Here is a 25,746-nt window from a genome sequence, read left to right as displayed (position 1 = left end):
ATAACAAGATCTAACTTTCTGTGGCAAGTTTAGTTCGTATGTACTGAGCAAATACCACAACTTGGTGCCATTTGATGTATTTCAATGGTGAGGCAGACAGCGAAATGCCGTTTTTGTGAAGTTAATGGCAGAGTGGCAGAACTGGGACAGCAACCTTCGGATATTCACTTTTAACCGCACATATGCCACTTGCTTGATGTTGCTGTACCATTTGCGTATAAATAACAGCGAGTACCATTAGCCTCACCATTATGTTGACAGTAAATTCTGGCCCACTGTGTTTTCTCAAAAAATGGGTCTTTTAAATACCACCAACAAAATGATTCATAAACATTTTTCAAATTTTGATTGCCTGTCCATGGTATGGATTTATTGAATTTCTGATCTAAAAGTTTCTTCTTGTTTTTTTTAACTTACATTTTCATTGAACAGATCATATTCAAGCTCTCTTTTGTATTTAATACATTAAAGTTACAATCAAGGCTTAATAACTTAAGCTAATATAGCTTATCATCTTCCATTTCCAGATGTGATAGCAGAAGATGAGCCAGCACCTTGTGCATTCTCAGGGAATGGTCGCCAGTGCCCCATGAATGGTACAGAATGCAAGGGTGGATGGCCGGGTCCAAATGGAGGCATCACAAACTTTGACAACTTTGCTTTTGCAATGTTAACAGTTTTTCAATGTATAACCATGGAAGGATGGACAGAGGTCCTGTACTGGGTAAGTGGTTGGCCAAGAAGTGCATTTCAATATGGATAGTTCAAATAATAATAACAGAAGCAGTATACATTATGTTCATCATACAACATCTATGTGACAGTCTATCTGCAGAAGTAAAGGATGATACTTGTTAGTCTTTTTTTAAAACAGTACAAATATTTAGAAGGTCATTTAAAGTTTGCTTTATGTTTACATTTCTCAAAAATTATCAAATTGTATTACAGATTACTTCATAATTACTACAGCACTTTATTTTTTTGCCTTTATCAAAGTCCAACTCACTTTAATTGTTTTTTTTTGAAAATGACTAAAAGTACAATTAAAGTAATGAAGGATAGTGTTTCGGATTTAAGAGCTGAAAAATGATGTGAAATACTTCATATTATATACATAATATTTGTATGACAAAAGTATGGAAAAGGCAAAGGCTAAGGTCAAGACCAAATATACAGAACCATTTTCACAAAAGTTTGGTCATTCAGACATTTTAGCCTTAAATTCTGCCAGCTAATGGTGCCTTTAATAATACTTCATTCATATTAATTTGTTCATTCATACATAAAGTGAGTTTAGGCAATCTAAAACCAGTTCCTTCTGCACTGCTTTTCATTTCTAATGTTAGAAAATAACTTGTACTCTTGCTGGTTATGCAAGCACAGAGCTTTGCTTTCTCTGGCTAGAAAGCTTTGTAAGCCAACCATAAGAACCCAATGCTGCATGCTTTTGTACAACAAAAACAACAACTACTTATATTTATATAGTGCTTTTAACGTAATAAAACGTTCCAAGGTGCTTTGCAGGAGCATTGGTGGTTGGCATCCTTCCATCTACAAAAGATGATAGACACACAGCAAACAATCCATTTAGGTGGGATGTCTTCTCTTGGTGCACCTTTGCTGATGACTGTGAAGGCCAATCCTTGAGAGGCAGGTTCTGCCACAAGTGCCGCACAGGAAGCTGCCAAGTGATGCTGTGAGTTGTTATTTTTGACGTCGGTGCGTGCCTGTTGCCAAGCTGCTGTAGCAACTGGTCATCGTGGTAGTGCACACAGGATGTGTTGCCATTTTCGTCTTTCGCCAGCTTGTGACTCCTAGGTATGATAGTTGACATTTAGGGGATTCATGTCACGCTTGCAAGCATACTTGAAGCGGAGCTTTTCATGCTGCACTGGTTGTCTGGCCCCGGCTATCTCGCCATACAAAAGGTCCTTGGGAATGTGACCTTCTCCCATCCTGTGGACGTGCCGAATCCACTGAAGCTGCCTCTGTTTGATTAGTGCCAATACACTTGGGAACTTTGCCTTTGAGAGGATGCCACATTTGTGATTTTGTCTTGCCAGGATATACCCATAATGCGCCTCAGACAGTGAAGATGGAAATTATTGAGCTGCTTTTCCTGGTAGTTGTAAGCCGCCCATGTTTCATAGCCATACAGCAAGGTGCAAAGAACACAGGCCTTATAAACCATCAGCTTGGTCCTATGGGTCAGCTTGGTGTAATCTCATGTGCGTTTTGCAAGTCTGTGAAAGGTGGTAGCTGCTTTCCCTACGGGTGTAACTAGCTCTGCACCAAGGGACAGATTGTCTGTCACCATGGACCCAAGGTAGCATAAATTGCTAACCACTTCCAGTGGGGTGTTATTTAGTGTGATCAGGGGCAGAGATGCAATATCTTGTCTCATGACCACGGTTTTCTTGACACTTATAGTCAAGGAGAACAAGTTATAGGCATAGGAATGACAACCCATGAGTCTTCGTAGCCGAGTTTCCGTGTGAGCAACTAGCGCAGCATCATCAGCATAGAGGATTTCACTGATCAGGACGTGATGTGTTTTTGTCTTCACTTCCAGCCTTGATAGATTGTAGAGCTTGCCGTCTGACCTAGTGTGCAAGTAGACTCCTTTCATATCTGCAGGGAAGGCGAAGGTCAGGAGCATGGAGAAGAAGATGCCAAACAGAGTGGGGTTAGGCAACACCCCTGTTTCACTTCATTCTTCCATCCGAAACGGTTGGAAGTGGAACCATCAAACTGTACAGTGTAGTGCATGTTGTCATGGAAGGAGCGGATAAGATTGAGGAGCTTCAGTGGACAGCCAATTTTTCACAAAATCTTCTAAGAGCCCTGCTCTGCTGATGGTGTCGAATGCCTTAGTGAGATCTACAAAGGTAAGTTAAAGGGGTATACTCTGTTACCTGCAGTTCTCTTGTAGCTGGCACATGAAGAAGATCATGTCCACAGTAGATTTGCCGGCACAGAAACCGCACTGTGCTTCTGGTACATTCAGTTTGCAAGTAAATGGATTCTTTTAAGTATGACCCTAACAAAGGCCTTCCCCATGACAGTAAGGAGTGAGATGCCCCTGTAGTTGTTGCAGTCTCCTCTGTTGCCTATATTTTTGTATAGTGTGATGATTTTGGCATGACACATCTTCTGTGGAATGGAACCTGCTTTCCAGCAGAGAAGGAGAAGGTCATAAAAGTGTGGCAATAGGTCAGACTTTCTCTGCTTGAACAGTTCAGCTGGGATTCTATCCTTGCTTGGTGCCCTTCTGTTCGCTAGGTGGTCTATGACCTCCTCGAGCTCCAATGATAAAGATTCTTCATCTAACTCATCCATGACAGGAAGTTATGAGAGAGCATCAAGTGCATACTGAGAGATGCCCAACTCACAGGAGTACAACTCACAGTAGCCCTGCGGGGCATCTGTTATTTTCTGTCGCTGAGTACTTCACCATCTGTCAACTTCAGGGGAGCAACTTTGGTGATGGCAGGGCCAAGCATCCTCTTGATCCCTTCGTACATAATTTGTAGATTTTCTTTGTCACATGCAGTTAGATTTCTTGACTTAAGCTGATCCAGTGTTTGTTTGCGCAGTACTCCCTGTCCTTTTCACGGCTGTCTTGGCTGCTTTCAGGTCGTGCAGAGTCTTAGCTGTTGGGTTTATGTTGTGCATCACGTAGGCTTTGTTTTTTGCATCAATGACAGATATCATCTCAGCTGAGTAGACCTCAAACCTGTCCTCGTTGCACGTTCCACCTTTACCAAATGGTGCTTCTGCTGCTTCAAAGAGGATTGGGATCAGTGACTTCCAAGCTTCATCGATGTCAGCATTAGTCCTTCTCGTTAAAGCTTTGGTGGGCAGCAGACGTTCTAGCGACACTGTGAAGTGCTGGTATTTGGCATCATTCTTATGTGTGTTTGGAGCTGTGAAACTTTCGGGGGTATATCTTCACTCTGCTGCCAATGTGAGAGTGGTCGGTGTTACAGTCTGCGCATTGGTGGGTGCGGTGTGAAGAACACTGGGCAGATCGTGTCTCCTCATGACGACTAGGTCTAGTTGGTGCCAATGTCCAGACCTTGGGTGATGCCATGATACCTTGTGATGATGTCTGCCCTGGAAAAAGGTGTTGGTGATGCAGAATCCGTTTATGGCACAAAGCCCAAGAAAGCATTGTCTGTTATTGTTGATCTTGCCCACCCCCACGATGACCGAGGCACGTTGGCCATGGATAACTGTCTGCCCCAACACATGCATTGAAGTCACCCAGGATGAATAGCCTCTTGCCATTTGAGATGTTCCTCAGAATGTCACCTAGGGAGTGATAGAAATGCTCTTTATCTGAGCTGCTGGCGTTCAGAGTTGGTGCGTAGATGCATATGATGTTGACTGTGCCTCCATTGGATGATAACCGCAGGGAGATGAGGCACTCTGAGGTTGCTACTGGTGGCTCACTTGACTGTGTCAGCCGGTTGCTCACCGTAAAGCCTACACCCTGCTCATGGCGATCTTCAGCACTCTTTCCATGTCAGTAGAAGGTGTAATTAGCCTCTCTACTGCAGCCTGTGTTGGCTAATCTGGTTTCTTGTAGAGCAGCAATGTCAAAACCAAGCTCGTGTAGCTCACGGTCAATCAGGGCTTTCTTGCATACACTAGCTGTGGAATGTGGGTCGTTGTTCATTCCATGACACATAGTCCTCACATTCCAGCTTCAAAGCTGCAAGGTTACCTTTCTTTGTTTGCTGCATAGCCTAAGGATGGTTTTAGGAGATGCCAACTTTCCTAGCATGTGCACCCCTCCCCCCGTCGACCTCATGGGCTTTTGTTGAGAGGAAAGATGAAAACCTATACGTCTGTGGCCTATTTGGTTACAGGAGTTGCCAGAAGATGCTAACTTGAGAGAAACATTATAAAACAAAATATGACATCAAGTCACAAAAACAGATATTGGGCCAGATGACCAAAAGCTTGGGTGAAAGAGGTAGGTTTTAAGGAGTGTCAAAGAAGGAAATTTGAGGCAGAGACACGGTGAAGTGTAGGGAGGATATTCCAGAACTTGGGACCTAGGCAACTGAAGGCGCGGCCACCAATGGTGGGGTGATTATAATCAGGAATGTACAAGAGGCCACACATTATCAGCATTTCAATACAATATACTTCAACTATCTATATTCGGATTGTGCTCTTCATGTGAAAAAAAAATCCAAAGGCATTTCAGAGATAAGAATGGTTGCCACGCACCAGTAGGAAATCATAGTTGAAGAGATAGATTTTTAGGAGATTTTTGGATGTGGAAAGAGAGTATGGCAAATTTGTTTAGGTAAATTCTTCCAAAGTTTAGAACCAAGATCTTGAAGCCTCTACTATTGAGATGGAGTAGAGGAAGAGGGGTTGCAAAGGACACCAGAGTTAGAAGAACAGAAAGGCTGGCATGTCCGGCTGCATGAGGTTGCAGAGCTACAGTGGAGCAAGGATGTGTAGTGGTTTAGAAACAAGAATAAAGATTTTGACCATGAAATTCAGTAAGGCCAGAAAATTGGCACTGGGGTCGCGATGCATGATTAACCTGTGTCCATTGCTTCTGATGCAGCCAGAAGGACAACTTGTGCTGCCTGCAAATTTGAATGTTTTTAGCATGCAGCCAGTGCTAAATGCACTATTGAATGGCTTCACATCTGAGAAGGAGTGCAAAATTGTGAGAGGCTAGCATCACTTAGTGATACAGTTCAAGAGGACATAGGCTGGTAGAATGGGTGATCACATGGCAGATGAAATTTAATGTGGAGAAGAATGAAGTGATACAGTTTGGTAGGAAGAATGAGGAGAGGCTACATAAAATAAAGGGTACAATTCCAAAGTGCAGGAACAGAGAGACCTGAGGGTATATGTGAACAAATCGTTAAATCTGGCAGTGCAGGTTGAGAAACTAGTTAAAAAGGCATACGGAATCCTGGGCATAGAGCAAAAGCAAGGATGTTATGATGAACCTGCATAAAACAATGGTTTGGCCTCAACTGAAGTATTGTGTTCAATTTTGGGTACTGCACTTTAGGATGGATACGAAGGCTTTAGAGAGAGTGCAGGAAAGATTTACAAGAATGGTTTAAGGGTTGAGGGACTTCAGTTATTTGGATAGTTTGGAGAAGCTGGGGTGTTCACCTTAGAGAAGAGGAGATTTGATAGAAGTGTTCAAAATCAGGAGGGTCTAGATAGAGTGGATAGAGAGAAACTGTTCCCACTGGCAGAAGTGTTGTGAACCAGAGGACACCAATTTAAGTTGATTGGCAAAAGAGCCAATGGTGACGTGAAGAAAAACATTTTTACACAGCAAATGGTTAGGATCTGGAATGTACTGTCTGAGCGTGTGGTGGAGGCAGATTCAATTGTTTCTTTCAAAAGGTATTTGGATAAGTACCTGAAGAGACAGAATTTTCAGGGCTATGGGGAAAGTGTGGGAGAATGGGTCTAGCTGAGTTGCTCTTGCAGAGAGCTGGCAAGAACACGATGGGCTGAATAGCCTCCTTCAGTGCTGCAATTATTCTATGATTCTATTCTTGAAAGGGACTAAGGGAATGCATAAGGGTGATTCGTTGATTTTTATATGGCATATTGGATGGTTTGATTTATGAAGTTGGTTTGGAATGTTTGCTTTGTGACCGCTTTTATTTCAGCATTGTGGCCAAGAGGGAAGGTAATGTGCAGGTCTTTTGGCAAACAAGGAATAGGAGTCACATTCATTGGTACTGCAGTATCGAATGAGCCAACCATGGACAGCCCGGCCAGAAAGGCTATGTGTTGGTTGCCTTCTCCCTTGCTCCTCCTCCTCCTCCTCAGCTGCTCACTGTATACTTGATGACAAGGGTTGTGCCTTCATGATGGTGAAGTTGTGCAGCCTGCAGCAGACCACAGCAAATCATGACACACGCTTTGGTGAATACTGCAGGGCTCCTCCAGAGCGGTCCAGGCAACATAGCATTGCTTAAGCATTCCAGTCATCTTCTCAATAACATTTCTTGTAGCAGCATGACTTTTGTTACGACGTGTGCATGGATTGTGCACCAGAGTTATGAGCCAGGTGGTCAGTGGATAGCCATTGTCGTCCAGTAGCCTCTGTCAGGTTTGTCATGCTGTCTTAAATGCAGGTGATACAGTGGACTGCTGCAGAATGAAGGCATCATAACTGCTGCCAGGATACCAGATATTGACCTGTATGATGCGCTGAGTATGGTTGCACACCAGCTGGACATTGAGGGAGCGAAATCCCTATTGGTTGCAGTACATCTCACAGTTGACATGCAGTCAGTGGCACCCTGCATCTTGGCGAAGCCTACAATTCTCATGAAGCCACATGCTCACTCTGCTTGCTTCCATCTGGCAATGCAGAGGAATACAGAGCCTCCATGACCTCCTTTATGCAACAGTGGAACAGCCGAACTGGGAGCTGCCCAACTGTTGCAAGTATCGCCAGCTTCAGCTTTGAAAGAGCCTGACACATAAAAGTTCATGGCCACAGTAACCTTCACAACCATTGGCAATGCAGTCGTCATCTTGCTCTCAGGCAGTAGGTATGGCTGCAACAAGTGGCAGATTTCAATGAGCACCTCCTTAGAAAAGTGGGAAAGTCTGACGCACTTTTCCTTGTGAGGTTGAGATAGGTAAATTGCTCCCTGAAGACCCTCACTAGACATGGTCTCCTGCTGAGAACCTCTTCCCCTTCTTCCTCCTTGAGCAGTTTGTCCTCTTTGTTGCCTCTGCTGATTCTCTCTTTCATGCTGCAGGCAAAGGGGATACAAACTACTGCACCCATCTCTGGGAGCCTGAGTAGTCTGAATATAATCCTTGAAGTCAGAACACTTCAGCACATGCCACATCACTCTGTATACTTCAACAGCTTTATATCACAGCAAAAACCACCAAACAAACTCAGCAACAGCCAGTAGAAATCAGTCAGCAACTAACCTAAAGTAGTTGATGATCCCTTGAAATAGCACTGGTGGTGGGATCCTTCCTGCTCCCTGCACCTCTGCTTAATGCTCTTAACAAAACGGTGTTCAGCATGGCCACAACTAGAACTGTGGATGCCATTTTGGGCCCAAAATTGCACCCATGGTGCTGACATTTTGGGTGCCATGTAACCAAATTTTGCTGTCTTTGAATTCAGTGGATTGGGGTTGGAGTTATTGGCAGTTGGCAAAAGGAAAGAAGTTAGTTAGCCTTAGTAGGAGTTTTGAATTAATTTGTAGGTTGGAGTTAGGGAGACCATTGGATAAGACCTACCTGGAGGTGACAAAGGCATAGTTGTGGTGGTGGTAATTTAGGGCATGGAGTGAGCTATGTTGCGGAAATGGAAATAGACAGTTCTGGTGATAGAAAGGAAATGCAGTTTGAAGATGAACTCAAAGTTAAGTTGAACCCTGAGATTGTGCAACATTGCACTAATCTGAGTTAGCAGCCAGAATTGGGGACTAGGGAATAGAGATGGCTTTGGTTTTGTTGATGTTGAATTGTGGCTTATCCATGATTTGATGTCAGACATGTCATAGAAGTTACAACACAAAAACAGGCCATTCATTCCAGAATTTACCCTGTACACGAGCAAATAGTTCTAATCACATTTGCCTACCTTCTTCTATGCCTCTTCAGCCCTTTTCCATTAGCCACCTATCCATCTATCCTTGACTATTGGAATAATTTCAGCCTCAATCATTAACTGCTCAGCCACTGAAAAAAGTTTGCTCCTATCTGCCCTGCTCCATCCTTTCATAATTTTAAACACTATTATTATATTCCCCAGTAATCTGCATTGTTCTGATGAATGTCCAGCTTTTCAAGTCTTTCTTCATATTTGCATTTCTCATATATACTCACTGGAGTTTAGAAGAATGTGAGGTGATCTTATTGAAGCATATAAGATTCTGAGGGGGCTTAACAGTGCTGAAAAGATGTTTCCCCTTGTAAGGGAATCGAGAACTAGGGAGTACAGTTTCAAAATAAGGGGTCCCCCCTTTAAGACAGAGATGAGGAGGAATTTCTTCTCTCAGAGGGTCAGTACTCTACCCCAGAGAGCAGTGGAGGCTGGGTCATTGAAGATATTCAAGGCTGAGCTAGACAGATTTTTGATTTACAAAGGAGTAAAGGGTTCTTGGGGAAGGCAGGAAAGTAGAGTTAAGACCACAGTCAGATCAGCCATGATCTTACTGAATGGCAGAACATGCTCAAGAGGCTAAATGGCCTACTCCCTCTCTTATTTCTTATGTTCGTACGTTATGTTCTCATACCATGCAGTATGCGAGTGAATCTGTATTACACCATCTCTAAAGTGTTAAAATCCTTCCTATAGTACTCTAACTAAGGTCTTATTTAGGTTTATATCGGTTCATAATTACCTCTTGGCTTTTATGTTTTATGGACTAAAAATTGGAAGGATCCTCTGCTTTGTCATTGAGGCCACAGTGACCTTGATGATCACTGCGCTATCCTTGCCCTGCTCTATAGATGCAGGCCTAGTTGGAGGAGGCAGTTCTGTGACCACCTCCTTAGTGAAGTATAGCTGCTGCAGCCACTGCTCTTGGCTGAGATGGAGGTAGTAGAGTTGCTGTCTGAAAACCTTCAGTGAGTAAGGACTTCTGTTTTGAGCCCTCCTCCTCCTCCTCTCTGTGAATAACCTGCTCCCTGCTTCAACTCCCTGTTATGCTGCAGCCCAAGAGGAGCTGCAAGTATAGACCCCAGGACTGGCAGCAAGTTTTCTGTTCAAAAGCCTTTCAAATGTGCACCGCTCCCTTCTGATAGCACCTCACCTGAAAATTGAATGGTGATCCATCTAAATAGCGCTAGTAAGGGCTCCCTTGTGCGTGCATGTTTAAGGGGGTGGGGGTTAATGGGAAATGCGACGTCCAAAATGGCCAGTTGCATGCCAAATCAGCATTAGACACTGAATGACATCACAATCTGCCTGTTGTGCATTCTTCTGCCGCACGCACGAGATGCCTGCGCTATCGGCCCTTCAAGTATGGTGATTGGCATGGGCCGCACCAGAAGTCGGTGGGAATGGACCCCTGCCAATTTTTTCATCTGCCAGCTCCTGTGGAGCCACAATCAGCGGGATTATGGCGCCAAATTTTGCGGCCAATACCTGTTCAGATAAAATCTAGAATTCTATTAACTTTTTTTGCAGCCTTACCAGCATTTATTGCTCTGTGAATCTGAACTGCCAAGCTCCTCTGCTCTTCCACAGCGGCAACCCTGCTTCAATTGTTATTTTTTTAACCAAAATGCGTCACCACATACTTACATCAAATTTCCTTTTCTCTCTTTGCCCCATATTAGCAATGTTTCTTTGCAGTTTCCTTTAGTTTTATAAACAAATTAACCATACCTCATTTTTGGGTATCATCTGCAAACTTTAACATCACTCCTTCTTGGCCTATGTCTACATCATTGATATACACATTGAACAGAAATATCCCCAGATGGGCCACCACTATCTACTTCCAGTTATGGATTCAATGATGGTGAAAGAAAGGTAAAGATGGATGCCATCAGCTTACATATGTGAGCTACCATAGATGTAGTTGGCAATGGGCAGCATGTTGATAATGAAATAACCTCCTCTGGGATGTGCAAGTTTGAACAGCAGTCAAGACTGTGATTCAAACAGGCGTGTCCTATTTCAGAATCCAAAGATTCACCATCTTTATTTGTCTGGCTTCTTAAGGACTTTTAAGTTGTCCAGAGTCATAGGTATCTGTATGTTTTCTTTTCTGAAGTACAGTTTGTATGTAAATATTTGTTCATTGTCAAGTTCACTTCATTGTGTAATTTTTAAGTAATAATAAGAAAATTTTTAATATAAATAATGCTGTTAGCAATAAATAAATAGTTTAGTTATCTATACAAGGATCCATCTTATTTTAAATATTAACTTTTATAACTAAATTAACAAACCTCTTTCGTGGCTGCGACACATAACTTACTATGATCTTTACAGATGAATGATGCCATGGGATATGAATTACCTTGGGTCTATTTTGTCAGTCTCGTCATCTTTGGATCTTTTTTCGTTCTTAATCTTGTACTTGGTGTATTGAGCGGGTAAGCTTCCTCTTTTTGTCTGGAATGCAAAGTCCAATATCCAGTTACCGTGTTAGACTTTGGGAAAAGACAGAAAAATTATCAACTCAGTTCTGCATACATAGGAGTAATGATGTGTTTGTGAAGATTTGCATTAAAATGTAATCTTTCCTAACTACAATTTGACAAAGGTACTTTGCAGTCAGCTCCAAAAAAGGAGAAAATTACGATAACCTTTAGATTGATACCTAATACCCAAGGAACAAAGTGACTGGCTGAAGGGCTTTGCCATATAATGTTGCATCAAACCATAATAGGCCTTCTCCATTTTTCAGGTTAATGACGCAATTGGATTAGAATGGCCATGGATATATTTTGTTAGCCTAATCATCCTAGGCTCATTTTTTGTACTTAACCTCGTTCTTGGTGTACTTAGTGGGTAAGCTGCTGAATTATATGTACCTGCCTCTGCTCCACTAGAGGTGCTGTTATATAAAAAAAATGCTTTTTGCATGCATCTTGAGATATTGTGCATCAGTATTGTTTGTAGGTTCCTTTTTAATGGGCAAGCATGCATGGTACAGTGAATTGAGAGCAAGCTGTGACACTTCATTTACTCTGAGGTCACCTGTTATGAGATAATGCATTCTGGAACAGTTAACTGCATGTGATTTTCAACTGTTAAGACGTGTATCTTTCACATTAAAATGCAATGTTTCCTCTTTCCTGGGATCTCTAAAGTACAGTTTGCTGTGTGCGAGTGAGCGTTTTTCTTGGGCTCAAACTTGGATTACTATGTTTTTGTGTTACATGCGTTGAATATGATATAGTTCTGCAACTCTTCTGGAAAGAATTAGTTCTTTCAGCTTCATTTCCTAAGTGGTTTAATTGGCTGATAAATGTTTTTTATAATAAATCTATGTTGGATATTTTCAGTTCACGAAGAAAGTGTTTGTTTATACTAGGACAGCTACATTATAATGGCTTATTGTCTTTTAGGCAATTCCAGGTATCAGTTTGTGTTTCGGTTTGAACTGTTTGCAATGCATTCAGCTTATGTAGGCAAACATATCTATTGTAACACAAGAATACAAGAAATAGGAGCAGGAGTAGACCATATGGCCCATCAAACCTGCTTCGCCATTCAATATGATCATGGCTGATCTTGGGCTTCAACTCCACGTTCCCGCCTGCTCGCCATAACTCTTGATTCCCTGTGAGACCAAGAATCTATTGTTACGACCAGGTGAGAAAGGTGTCTAGGAGTCCCTTTCAGCCTTCACCTGGTCTTACTGTAACTGGGTTTAATTTTAAACACATCGTGTTTTGCGATCCCCCTTTGGTGAATCCTTGTTCACCGCTTTCCAATTATAAGGCAAAGAAACCAGCACAAACAGGCTTTCTTAGGTTTAAAGAAGAGAAATTGAAATTTATTAAACTTAAGCCTAAAGTCTAATTTGGTTAACATCTACGGATACACGATGCTAGCATGCACACGTGATGCACACATGCAATTAGAGACAGAAAAGAGCAGAAGAAAAATAAAGTGGAAAGGTTTGGGGCAATATCTGAAGAGTTATTGTTATGGTTCTTCGAGCTCACTGTCGAGTCCTTGATTGTAGGTGGATCTTGCTTTTCGTTGGGGCCCAGTATTCTTCTTAAACTTTGTTCACTGTAGGAGATTTTTCTCTGTTAGGGTGCATGTGTCTTCAGTGGATTCAGAGGCTTGTGCGAAAGAGATGGGAGCAGACAGGAGGGAGATCTTCTCAGTCCAGGAGCAAACAGCTTTCTGCCCAAATTGTTTGTACAAATTCAAAAAACTCAGGTTGCCCAGCAGGTTTTTCTTTGTCACTGCAGGTTCCTGTAAATGCTGTTAGAAACTCTGGTGGGGTGCTTCTAGAGTCTGCATTTACAGAGGAGGATGTGGTGTTTAACGTTTCAAATTTTTCAGGGTTGGCTGACTGGAAAGTAGGGGTTTTCAACCGGGATTCCTCCCAGACTTCCTTTAACCTGCTGTCTTGGTCACTTTTTCCCCTTCCCTGTCTAACCTTTTGCCAGCCGTGTGCCTGGCTGTCCCTTTTTGTTTTCGGCAGAGGCCCCTTACAGTTCACCAGCCCTCTGCTGGAGGGTCCTCCTAACAGGACTTAGGGGTTCAGGTTTCACTGTAGGTTGGAGTTTCCCCTCAACCTAGCACATGTGGCAACTCCTGCAGTACTCCACCACATCTTTGTGGAGTTTTGGCCAGTCAAACTGTTAAGCGGGCTTTGGTCTTTCGTATACCAGCATGGACAGCCACCGTAGTCTCCTGGGCCTTATTAATATTTCTCCCCGGTACCTCTGCGGCACCACTAACTGGTGAACTGGTCCACTCATTGCTGTCAGGTCTGTGAGGAGAACTCCATTCCCTCATTAGTACCTCATTCTTTAAATAGTAGCTATCAGGAACTCCCTCTGCTTCATACAAACATACGTACATACATACGAATTAGGAGCAGGAGTAGGCCACTCGGCCCTTCGAGCCTGCTCCGCCATTCAATAAGTTAACTGATTACTCCATATTTCCACCTACCTCCGATAACCTTCCACCCCCTTGTTTATCAAGAATCTATCTACCTCTCCCTTAAAAATATTCAGAGACTCCGCTTCCACCACCTTTTGAGGAAGAGAATTCCAAAGACTCACGACCCTCTGAGAAAAAAAAATTCTCCTCACCTCTTTCGTAAATGGGAAGCCCCTATTTTTAAACAGTGACCCTAGTTCAAGATTCTCCCACAAGGGGAAACATTCTTTCCACATCCACCCTGTCAAGACCCCTCAGGATCTTATATGTTTCAATCAAGTCGCCTCTTACTCTTCTACATTCCAGTGGAGACAAGCCTAGCCTGTCCAATCTTCCCTCATAAGACAGCCCACCCATTCCAGGTATTAGTCTAGTAAACCTGCTCTGTACTGCCTCCAACACATTTACATCCTTCCTTAAATAAGGAGACCAATATTGTATACAGTACTCCAGATGTGGTCTTACCAATGCCCTGTATAGCTGAAGCATAACCACCCTACTTTTGTATTCAATTCCCCTTGCGATAAACAATAACATTCTGTTAGCTTTCCTAATGACGTACTGTACCTGCACGCTAACCTTTTGCAATTCATGCACTAGGACACCCAGATCCCTCTGCATCTCAGCGCTCTGCAATCTCTCACCATTTAGATAATATGCTTCTTTTTTATTCTTCCTGCCAAAGTGGACAGTTTCCCACGTTCCCACATTATGCTCCATTTGCCAGGTCTTTGCCCGCTCACCTAACCTATCTATATCCCTTTGTAGCCTCCTTATGTCCTCTTCACCAGTTACTTTCCGACCTATCGTTGTGTCATCAGCAATTTTAGCAACCATACCTTCAGTTCCTTCATCAACATATAAATTGTAAAAAGTTGAGGCCCGAGTACAGATCCCTGTAGCACACCACTCATTACATCTTGCCAACCAGAAAATGACCCATTTATGCCTACTCTCTGTTTCCTGTTAGCTAACCAATCTTCTATCCATGCCAATATGTTACCCTCTACACCATGAGCTTTTATTTTCTGCAATAACCTTTGATGTGGCATCTTATCAAATGCCTTCTGGAAATCGAAGTACAATATATCCACTGGTTCCGCTTTATCCACAGCACATGTATCTCCCTCAAAGAACTCCAATGAATTGGTTAAACATGATTTCCCTTTCACAAAACCATGTTGACTCTGCCTGATTACCTTGAATTTTTCGAAATGCCCTGCTATAACATTTTTAATAATAGCTTCTAACATTTTCCTTAAGACAGATGTTAAGCTAACTGGCCTGTAATTTCCTGCTTTCTGTCTCCCTTTTTGAATAAAGGAGTTACATTTACTATTTTCCAATCTAACGGAATCTTCCCCAAATCTAGGGAATTTAACGCATAATTAACGCATAAACTATCTCATTAGCCACTTCTTGTAACTCCCTAGGATGAAGTCCATCAGGACCCGGGGACTTGTCAGCCCGCAGCTCCAACATTTTGTTCAGTACCACTTCCCTGGTGATTGTAATTTTCTTAAGTTCCTCCCTCCCCTCCATTTCCTGACTTACAGCTAATACTGGGATGTTACTTGTATGCTCAATAGTGAAGACCAATGCAAAATATCTGTTCAATTCATCTACCATCTCCTTATGATCCATTATTAATTCCCCAGACTCACTTTTTATCGGACCAACGGTCACTTTAACTTTTTTCTTTTTAAAATATCTATAGAAACTCTGACTATTTGTCTTTATATTTCTAGCCAGCTTTCTCTCGTACTCTAATTTTACCTTCCTTATCAATCTTTTAGTCATTCTTCGCTGTTTTTTATATTTTGTCCAATTTTCTGACCTGCCTCCTATCTTTGCGCAATTATAGGCTTTTTCTTTAAGTTTGATACTATCTTTAACTGTTTTAGTTAACCACAGATGGCGGGTCCCACCCTTGGAATTTTTCTCTCTCGTTGAAATGTATCTATTCTGTGTATTCTGAAATATCCCCTTAAATGTCTGCCACTGCATCTCTATTGACCTATCCCTTAACCTGATTTGCCAGTTCACTTTAGGTAGCTCTGCTTACGTGCCCTCATAATTGCCCTTATTTACGTTTAAAATACTCGTCTTGGACCCACTCTTATAGAAACATAGAAGCAGAGAAAATAGGAGCAGGAGTAGGCCATTCGAGCCTGCTCCGCCATTCATTATGATCATGGCTGATCATCCAACTCAGTAACCTGCTCCCGCTTTCGCCCCATACCCATGATCCCTTTAGACCCAAGAGCTACATCTAACTCCTTCTTGAAAACATACAATGTTTTGGCCTCAACTGCTTTCTGTGATAGTGAATTCCACAGGCTCACCACTCTCGAGGTGAAGAAATATCTCCTCATCTCAGTCCTGAAAGGTTTATCCCGTATCCTTAGACTATGACCCCTGGTTCTGGACTCCCCCACCATCGGGAACATCCTTCCTGCATCTACCCTGTCAAGTCCTGTTAGAATTTTATAGGTATCTATGAGATCCCCCCTCACTCTTCTGAATAGTCAGCACGGTTTTGTGACGGGTAGGTCGTGCCTCACAAACCTTATTGAGTTTTTCGAGAAGGTGACCAAACAGGTGGATGAGGGTAAAGCAGTGGATGTGGTGCATATGGATTTCAGTAAGGCGTTTGATAAGGTTCCCCACGGTAGGCTATTGCAGAAAATACGGAAGTATGGGGTTGAAGGTGATTTAGAGCTTTGGATCAGAAATTGGCTAGCTGAAAGAAGACAGAGGGTGGTGGTTGATGGCAAATATTCATCCTGGAGTTTAGTTACTAGTGGTGTACCGCAAGGATCTGTTTTGGGGCCACTGCTGTTTGTCATTTTTATAAATGACCTGGAAGAGGGTGTAGAAGGGTGGGTTAGTAAATTTGCAGATGACACTAAGGTCGGTGGAGTTGTGGATAGTGCCGAAGGATGTTGTAGGGTACAGAGGGACATAGATAGGCTGCAGAGCTGGGCTGAGAGATGGCAAATGGAGTTTAATGCGGAAAAGTGTGAGGTGATTCACTTTGGAAGGAGTAACAGGAATGCAGAGTACTGGGCTAATGGGAAGATTCTTGGTAGTGTAGATGAACAGAGAGATCTTGGTGTCCAGGTGCATAAATCCCTGAAGGTTGCTACCCAGGTTAATAGGGCTGTTAAGAAGGCATATGGTGTGTTAGCTTTTATTAGTAGGGGGATCGAGTTTCGGAGCCACGAGGTCATGCTGCAGCTGTACAAAACTCTGGTGAGACCGCACCTGGAGTATTGCGTGCAGTTCTGGTCCCCGCATTATAGGAAGGATGTGGAAGCTATGGAAAGGGTGCAGAGGAGATTTACTAGGATGTTGCCTGGTATGGAGGGAAGGTCTTACGAGGAAAGGCTGAGGGACTTGAGGTTGTTTTCGTTGGAGAGAAGGAGGAGGAGAGGTGACTTAATAGAGGCATATAAGATAATCAGAGGGTTAGATAGGGTGGATAGTGAGCGTCTTTTTCCTCGGATGGTGATGGCAAACACGAGGGGACATAGCTTCAAGTTGAGGGGTGATAGATATAGGACAGATGTCAGAGGTAGTTTCTTTACTCAGAGAGTAGTAAGGGCGTGGAATGCCCTGCCTGCAGCAGTAGTAGATTCGCCAACTTTAAGGGCATTTAAGTGGTCATTGGATAGACATATGGATGAAAATGAAATAGTGTAGGTCAGATGATTTCACAGGTCGGCGCAACATCGAGGGCCGAAGGGCCTGTACTGCGCTGTAATGTTCTAATTCTAAAAAAAAACTCCAGCAAACGTAATCCAAACTGACTCAATCTCTCCTCATACATCAGTCCTGCCATCCCAGGAATCAGTCTGGTAAACCTTCGCTGCACTCCCTCTATAGCAAGAACATCCTTCCTCAGATAAGGAGACCAAAACTGCACACAATATTCCGGGTGTGGCCTCACCAAGGCCCTGTATAATTGCAGCAAGACATCCCTGCTCCTGTACTCGAATCCTCTCGCAATGAAGGCCAACATACCATTTGCCTTTTTTACTGGCTGTTGGACCTGCATGCTTACCTTCAGCGACTGGTGTACGAGAACACCCAGGTCTCGCTGCATATTCCCCTCTTTCAGTTTATAGCCGTTCAGATAATAATTTACCTTCCTGTTTTTGCTACCAAAGTGGATAACCTCACATTTATCCACATTATACTGCATCTGCCATGCATTAGCCCACTCACCCAACTTGTCCAAATCACCCTGAAGCCTCTCTGCATCCTCCTCACAACTCACCCTCCCACCCAGTTTTGTGTCATCTGCAATTTGGAGATATTACATTTAGTTCCCTCATCTAAATCATTAATGTATATTGTGAATAGCTGGGGTACTAGCACTGATCCCTGCGGTACCCCACTAGTCACTGACTGCCATTCGGAAAAAGACCCATTTATCCCTACTGTTTGTTTCCAGTCCGCCAACCAATTTTCTGTCCATCGCAATACACTACCCCCAATTCCATGTGCTTTAATTTTACATGCTAATCTCTTATGTGGGACTTTGTCGAAAGCCTTCTGAAAGTTCCAATAAACCACATCCACTGGCTCCCCCTCATCAAATCTACTAGTTACATCCTCGAAGAATTCTAGTAGATTTGTCAAGCATGATTTTCCTTTCGTAACTCCATACTGACACTGCCTGATTCTACCACTGTTCTAAAAGTGCTCTGCTATAGAATCTTTGTTAATGGACTCTAGAATTTTCCCCACTACCAACATCAGGCTGACTGGTCTATAATTCCCTGCTTTCTCTCTACCTCACTTTTTAAATAGTGGGGTTACATTAGCTACCCTACAATCTGTAGGAACTGTTCCAGAGTCTATAGAATCTTGGAAGATGACCACCAAGGCATTCACTATTTCTAGGGCCACTTCCTTAAGTACTCTGGGATGCATACCATCAGGCCCTGGGGATTTATCGGCCTTCAATCCCATCAATTTCCCCAACACCATTTCTCTATTAATACTGATTTCCTTCAGTTCCTCTCTCTCACTAAGCCTGTGTTCCCCAACATTTCTGCTATGATATTTGTGTCCTCCTTTGTGAAGACAGAACTAAAGTATGCATTTAATTGGTCAGCCATTTCTTTATTCCCCACAATAAATTCCCCTGTTTCTGACTGTAAAGGACCTACATTTGTCTTCACCAATCTTTTTCTCTTCACATACCTACAGAAACTTTTACTGTCAGTTTTTATGTTCCCCGCAAGCTTGCTCTCGTACTCTATTTTCCCCTTCTTAATCAATCCCTTGGTCCTCCTTTGCTGAATTCTAAACTGCTCCCAATCCTCAGATCTGTTGTTTTTCCTGGAAAATTTATATGCCTCTTCCTTGGATCTAATGCTATCTCTAATTTCCCTTCTCAGCCTTGCTTTGGAAAGGTTTGGCTACCTTTCCCGTTTTACTTTTGCGCCAGACAGGGATAAACAGTTGTTGCAGTTCATCCATGCACTCTTTAAATGTTTGCCATTGCCTATCCACCATTATGCCTCAAACTGAATGTAAAATTCAATCATAATATGATCGCTGCTACCGAGGGGTGCCTTAACTATGAGGTCATTAATTAATCCTATCTCGTTGCACAGTACCAGGTCTCGTATAGCCAGCTCTCTGGCTCCAGACGTATTGTTCCAAGAAATTATCCCGAAAACATTCTATGTATTCCTTATCGAGGCTAGGTCTGCCCATCTGATTTTTCCAGTCTATATGTAGGTTAAAATCCCCCGTAATTATCGCTGTACCTTTCTGACAAGCTGCCATTATTTCTTCCTTTATACCCCGTCCTACCGTGTGGTTAATGTTAGGTGGCCTGCACACCACTCCCACAAGTGACTTCTTGCCTTTATGTTTCTCATCTCTACCCAAGCTGCTTCTACATCCTGGTCTCCTGAACTTAAGTCATCCCTCTCTATTGTGCTAATACCATCATTAATTAACAGAGCTACCCCTCCAACTTTTCCCAGCTTCCTGTCCTTCCGAAATGCCATGTACCCTTCAATATTCAGGTCACATTCTATGTCGCCCTGCAGCCATGTCTGTGTAATGGCTATCAGATCGTACTTATTTATTTCTATTTGTGCTCTCAGTTCATCTGTTTTGTTTCGAATGCCAGTTGCATTCAGATACAGAGCCTTTAGTTTTGCCCTTTTATTATTTTTGTACCCTGTAGCCTTATCTGTTGATTTGTACGCGCAGTCCCTTCCTGTCACAGTCTGTTTATCATTTCCCATATTGATACCTTTCTCTCTTGCCTTGTTTCTACTTCTTGATTTACCATATCTTCACAAATTTGATAACCTTGCCCCCATTATTCAGTTTAAATCCCTTTCTACTTCCCTAGTTATGCGGCTCGCTAGAACACCGACCCCAGCACGGTTCATGTGTAGACCATCCCAACGGTACAGCCACAACTTTCCCCAATACTGGTGCCTGTGCCCCACAAACCGGAACCCACTTCTACCACACCAGTCTTTGAGCCACACATTAATTTCTCTAATCTTATTTGCCCTACGCCAATTTGCACGTGGCTCAGGTAATAATCGAGAGATTATTATCTTTGAGGTTCTGCTTCTTAATTTTGTGCCTAGTTCCTCATACTGACTTTGCAGAACCTCTTTTCTTGTCCTCTCTATGTCTTTGGTACCTACATGGACCACGTCGACTGGATCCTCCCCTTCCCACCGTAAGTTCCTCTTCAGCCCTCAGCAGATATCCCAAACCCTGCAGGCAACATAACCGTCTGGACTCTTGCTCTTTGTTGCAGCGAACAGTGTCAATCCCCCTAACTATCCTGTCCCATACTACCACTACATTCCTTTTTTCTCCCTCCACTTGAATGGCTTCCTGTACCATGGTACCATGGCCAGATTGCTCATCCACCCTGTAGCCCCTACTCTCATCCAAACAAGCTGAAAGAACTTCAGACCTTTGGACAATTGCAAAGGCTGAGGCTCCTGCATTCCTGCCCTCAGGGTCCCCTTACCTGCCTTACCTGCAGCCACATTCTCCTGTCCCTGACCACTGGCCAAATCAGAAGACCCTATCCTAAGGGGTGTGACCGCCTCCCGGTACAAAATGTCCAGGTAACTTTCCCCCTCCCTGGTGTGTCACAGTTTCTGCAGCTTGGACTCCAGTTCAATGACTCTGAGCCAAAGTTCTTCAAGCCACAAACAGTTACTGCAGACGTGTTTGACCTGGATCACACTGGCATCCAGGAGCTCCCACATGCTGCAGCCATGACACATCACCTGTCCTGCCATCCTTAATGTGTTTTCATTAACTACTTAATTATTTTGTTCAATTATTTATTTTCCCTTCCTTTCTATGTTTTATTAAGCTTTCCACTGGTTCCTTTACTATTTTAAACGTTAGGATTAGAGTGAACTTTAATCACTTACCAGATACTCATCAAACAGGTAGCTTCTTCCCTGCTCTCTCTGTTGATTGTGACACCACTCTGATGTCACTTTTCGATTTTTCCCTGCTCCTCCCTCTCTCTCGCACTATCTGACTCCGGTCTCCGGCTCTGGACTTTCAGTGCACTTTTTAAACCTCTGCTGCTGCCGTGCTCCTCTCTCTCTCTCGCTCTGTCTGACTCCGGTCTCTGACTCTGGGCTTTTGGCACGCTTTTTAAACCTCCATTCCTGCTGTGCTCTTCTCTCTCTCTCGTGCTCTGTCTGACTCCAGTCACTTTCAGATTGGGTAGCCTGTGCTAACTCTTGCAATACTGGGTCGGCTTGCTGAGCCTCACCTAGGAAAAATCCATTTAATTCATTCCCTGGGTCTCCTAACTTTCCAAAGAAAGTCTCGGACAGGCAGACCTCATGGTCATCTGCCTGCAGTGCCAATGCAGTCTCCTCTGGCGGAACTGGTTTGATCATGGCCTGATCCACTACACATTCAGGGAAACTGCAGGGGTCTGTCTCCCGCCACAGCCCTGTCTCTCTGACCTCCTGCAATCTTTCTTCCACTACTGGGGGGCGCTACCAGCTTGACCCCCGCCAGATCATTACCGAGGAGCAGGTCAACCCTGGGAAAACTAGGGACAATCCCTACGGTCACTGGTCCCAAAACTAGGTCGCACTCCAGGTGCACCCTGTGTACAGGTACAGGCACACACTGCCCTCCAATACCATTCACCACCATTCTGGAGTTTACTGCACTCGCTGGGGGAAAGGTCAGGCCTTTTCCCAGTAAAAGGGATCTAGTGGCCCCTGTGTCCCTGAGAATCACTATGGGCTTGCTTGCCCCACTCGAGGGGTATGGGGATACTTTCTATTCAAACACAAAACCCTGATAACCTTCAGGAATCCTATTATATTTTCCTGCGCATGCAGTAGTAAGCTTCCTGAGACTCACTCTTAATGCAGTTAAAGCCACAGCTTGTTCTGCTGTGCTTTCCATCAAGTTCACTTCTTCACTGAGCGGGTGTGCCCTGATTAACTCTACCAGTTGTCCCTTTAGTTTCCAGCAGTCAGCTTTTAAGTGCCCTGCTTTTTAACAATGGAAGCACACAGGTCTCTGGGTCTCATTCCTGCTCATAGCACCTTCCTTTTTGGCTAGATGATGGCCCCCTCTGTCTCCTGCTTTCCTTTCTCTCCCAAGACTGCTTGGGCTCCTATCACCTTCCCACCCTTTGTCCCTTTCGGATTTGTGGGGGGGTTTTGGAAAGGTTCTACCCTGGGAAACTGACTTATAAATTAAAGCAAACTCATAAGCCAGGACGGCTGCTTGCCGGGCTCTCTGGACCCGCTGCTCCACTACATGGGTCTTTATTGAGAGTGGGAGAGAGTGTTTAAATTCCTCTAACAGAATTACTTCTCTGAGGTTTTCATAGCTGAGCTGTACTTTAAGAGCCCTCAGCCACTGGTCAAAAGCCAGCTGCTTACTTCTTTCAGACTCCAGATAAGTTTGATTAGCTTGCTTCTTGAGGGTTCTAAACTTTTGACGGTAGGCTTTGGGTACTAATTCATATGCCCCGAGGATAGCATTTTTGGTCCATTCATAATTTGATGAACTCTCATCTGGCAACAGGCAATAAACCGCATGGACTTTTCCAGTTCACTTGCTTCGTAGTAAAAGAGGCCAGGCCTCAGCTTGCCATTTTAGCTGCTTTGCCAGTTTCTCAAAGGACACAAAAAACTTCCACCTCCTCTTCATTGAAGTTTAGAATTAGTTGAGCTTGTTTCAACAATTTTGTACCCAGCCCTGAATTCTGCTCCTCCCTATTGGCCATGCTTTCGCTGGGGTTACTCTGTTGCCCCTAGTTATCTGAAGCCGCTTCAACTCTCTCCCTTTGCATTCCTTCTGGAATTTTCTTTCTCTCTCCCTCTCCTGTGTTTCTTTCTCTCTCTCCTCAGATTCAAGTTTCCTCTGTTCCAATTGTATCTTTGCTGACAATACCCTGTCAGAGTCTACTTCGAACACTGTTTCTGCTTCTTCAGATTCAAGGGAAAAGTGGTTGGCCACTTGCCTTAGGAGTTCAGAGTTACTAGCCTTGCCACGTACAGTGATCCCACACTACTCAGCAATTTTCTTCAACTCGTCCATCGACAGTGCTTTTAACTTATCACAAGTTACTTCACCCTGACTTGGAGAGCTACTAACTTCAGTTGCAGACATGTTAGTATTCAAGCACACACAACCATAAGAAAACCTGTATTGAAATCTTGCTCTTTTTTGATTGGGAACAATTTGGCTTTCCACTTCTAATTCCTCACGTTTGTCTGTGGGTTAATTCCAGAAGCTAGCACCCAAATTTATGTTACGACCAGGTGAGAAATGTGTCTGGGTGTCCTTCTCAGCCTTCACCTGGTCTTACTGTAGCTGGGTTTAATTTTAAACACATCGTGTTTTGAGATCCCTCTTTGGTGAATCCTTGTTCACCACTTTCCAATTACAAGGCAAAGAAACCAGCACAAACAGGCTTTCTTAGGTTTAGAGAAGAGAAGTTGAAATTTATTAATTAATCTTAAACTTAAACTCTTATTCTGTTAATGCCTACAGATACACGACGTGCCCACGCTAGCATGCACACATAGAGACAGAAAAGAGCAGAAAAAAAATGAATTGGAAAGGCTTGAGGCAATATCTGAAGAGTTGTTGTTCCGGTTCTTCGTGCTCACTGTAGAGTCCTTGATTGTAGGTAGATCTTGCTTTTCGTTGGGGCCCAGTATTCTTCTTCAGCCTTGATCGCTGTAGGAGACTTTTCTCTCTTCGTTTTCATGTGTCTTCAGTGGATTCAGAGGCTTGTGAGAAAGAGATGGGAGCAGTCAGGAGAGAGATCTTCTCAGTCCAGAAGCAAACAGCTTTCTGCCCAAACTGTTTGTAGAAATTTAAAGAAAAACTCAGGTTGCCCAGCAGATTAGTCACATGACTGGCTGGTTTGACCATGTCCTTTTGTGTATTTGGCCATCTTAGCAGTCAGCCTGGAATGCAAGCTCCCCCACCTTCAACGTCTGATGATGAAAAGTCCATTGTGGGTTGAATGTGTCAGGGAATGGCTGCTTTGTCCATCCAAACACTGTCTGTTAATATGCAAGTGTCTTTTCCAGCCACAGCTGATCTGCTTAACAAGTTCTTTCTTCACTCCAGTAACAGTTTAAAATCAATGTTCATGACAAAATTAATGTGACTCATTCTTGACAGGTGGGGGCCTAGCATGACACTATCTTTCCCAGCCTTAAATGTATTCAACAATGGAGCATCCACAACCCTTTGCGGTAGAGAACTCCAAAGATTCACACCCCTTTGAGTAAAGTAATTTCTCCTCATCTCAGTCCTTAATGATCGGCCTCTTATCCTGAGACTGTGCCCCTGTGTTTTAGATTCCTCGACCGCGGAAACAATTGCTCAGTGTCTATATTACCCAGCCCCTTCAGAATCTTATACAAGATAAGATCTCCTCTCATTCTTCGAAACTCCAGAGAATATAGGCCCAATTCACTTAGCCTCTCATCATAGGACACCCCCTCATCCCAGGGAGTAATTTAGTGAACCTTCGCTGTACTGCCTCCAATGCAAGTACATCCTTTCTTAAACGTGGAGACCAGAACTGCATACAGTACTCCAAATGTGGTCTCACCAAAACCCTGCACAATTGTAGCAAGACTTATCTATTCCTGGACTGGAGTAGCCAACTAAATACAAGAGCAGGTCAGAGGCTAGGAATCCTGCAGCGAGTAACTCTCATGTTCTGACTCCCCAAAGCCTGTCCACTATCTACAAGGCAGAAGTCAGGAGTGTGATGGAATACTCTCCACTTGCCTGGATGGGTGCAGCTCCAACAACACTCAAGAAGTTCGATACCATCCAGGACAAAGCAGCCCGCTTGATTGGCACCCCATCCACAAACATTCACTCCCTCCACCACTGACGCACAGTGGCAGCAGTGTGTGCTATCTGCAAGATACACTGCAATAACGCACCAACGCTCCTTAGACAGCACCTTCCAACCCGCAACCTCTACTGCCTAGAAGGACAAGGGCAGCAGATGCATGGGAACACCACCACCTGGAAGTTCTCCTCCAAGCCACACACCGTCCTGACTTGGAACTATATTGCCGTTCTTTCACTGTCACTGGGTCAAAATCCTGGAACTCCCTTCCTAACAGCACATGGACTGCAGCGGTTCAAGAAGGCAGCTCACCACCACCTTCTCAAGTGCAGTTAAGGATGGGCAATAAATGCTGGCCTAGCCAGTGATGCCCACATCCCATGAATGAATAAAAAAAAAAATTCCAGTACTCCAATTTCCTTGCAATAAAGGCCAACATGCCATTTGCCTTGCTAATTGCTTGCTGTACCTGCGTGCTAACTTTCCGCATTCCTTGTAGAAGCACACCCAAGTCTCTCTGGACATCAACACTTACAGGTTTCGCACCTTATAAAAAACATTCTGCTTTTCTATTCATTTGATCAAAGTGAATAACGCTTCTCTGCATTATAGTCCATCTGTCATCTTGTTGCCCACTCAATTAACCTGTCTATATCTCTTTGCAGCCTCTCTGTGCCCTCCCCACAGCTTACCTTTCAACCTACTTTTGTATCATCCGCAAACTTAGATAGATTAC

The 25,746-nt window shown here is 43.6% G+C and overlaps 1 protein-coding gene across 1 annotated transcript in view; it reads left to right on the top strand.

The window, feature by feature from the left end:
* LOC137380344 (voltage-dependent L-type calcium channel subunit alpha-1D-like) overlaps positions 1-25,746 on the top strand; it is a 487,921-nt gene that overhangs the window by 44,469 nt on the left and 417,706 nt on the right. Inside the window, exons 5-6 of the mRNA XM_068052272.1 lie at positions 528-724; positions 10,988-11,091. Coding sequence (XP_067908373.1) covers positions 528-724; positions 10,988-11,091 — 301 coding nt within the window. The remainder of the gene's footprint in view (positions 1-527; positions 725-10,987; positions 11,092-25,746) is intronic.

Source organism: Heterodontus francisci, chromosome 19 (genome assembly GCF_036365525.1).
Source record: "Heterodontus francisci isolate sHetFra1 chromosome 19, sHetFra1.hap1, whole genome shotgun sequence".
Taxonomy (NCBI): Eukaryota; Metazoa; Chordata; class Chondrichthyes; order Heterodontiformes; family Heterodontidae; genus Heterodontus; species Heterodontus francisci.
The sequence above is the reverse complement of the archived record's forward strand: the minus strand, read 5'-3'. Positions and strand labels throughout refer to the sequence as shown.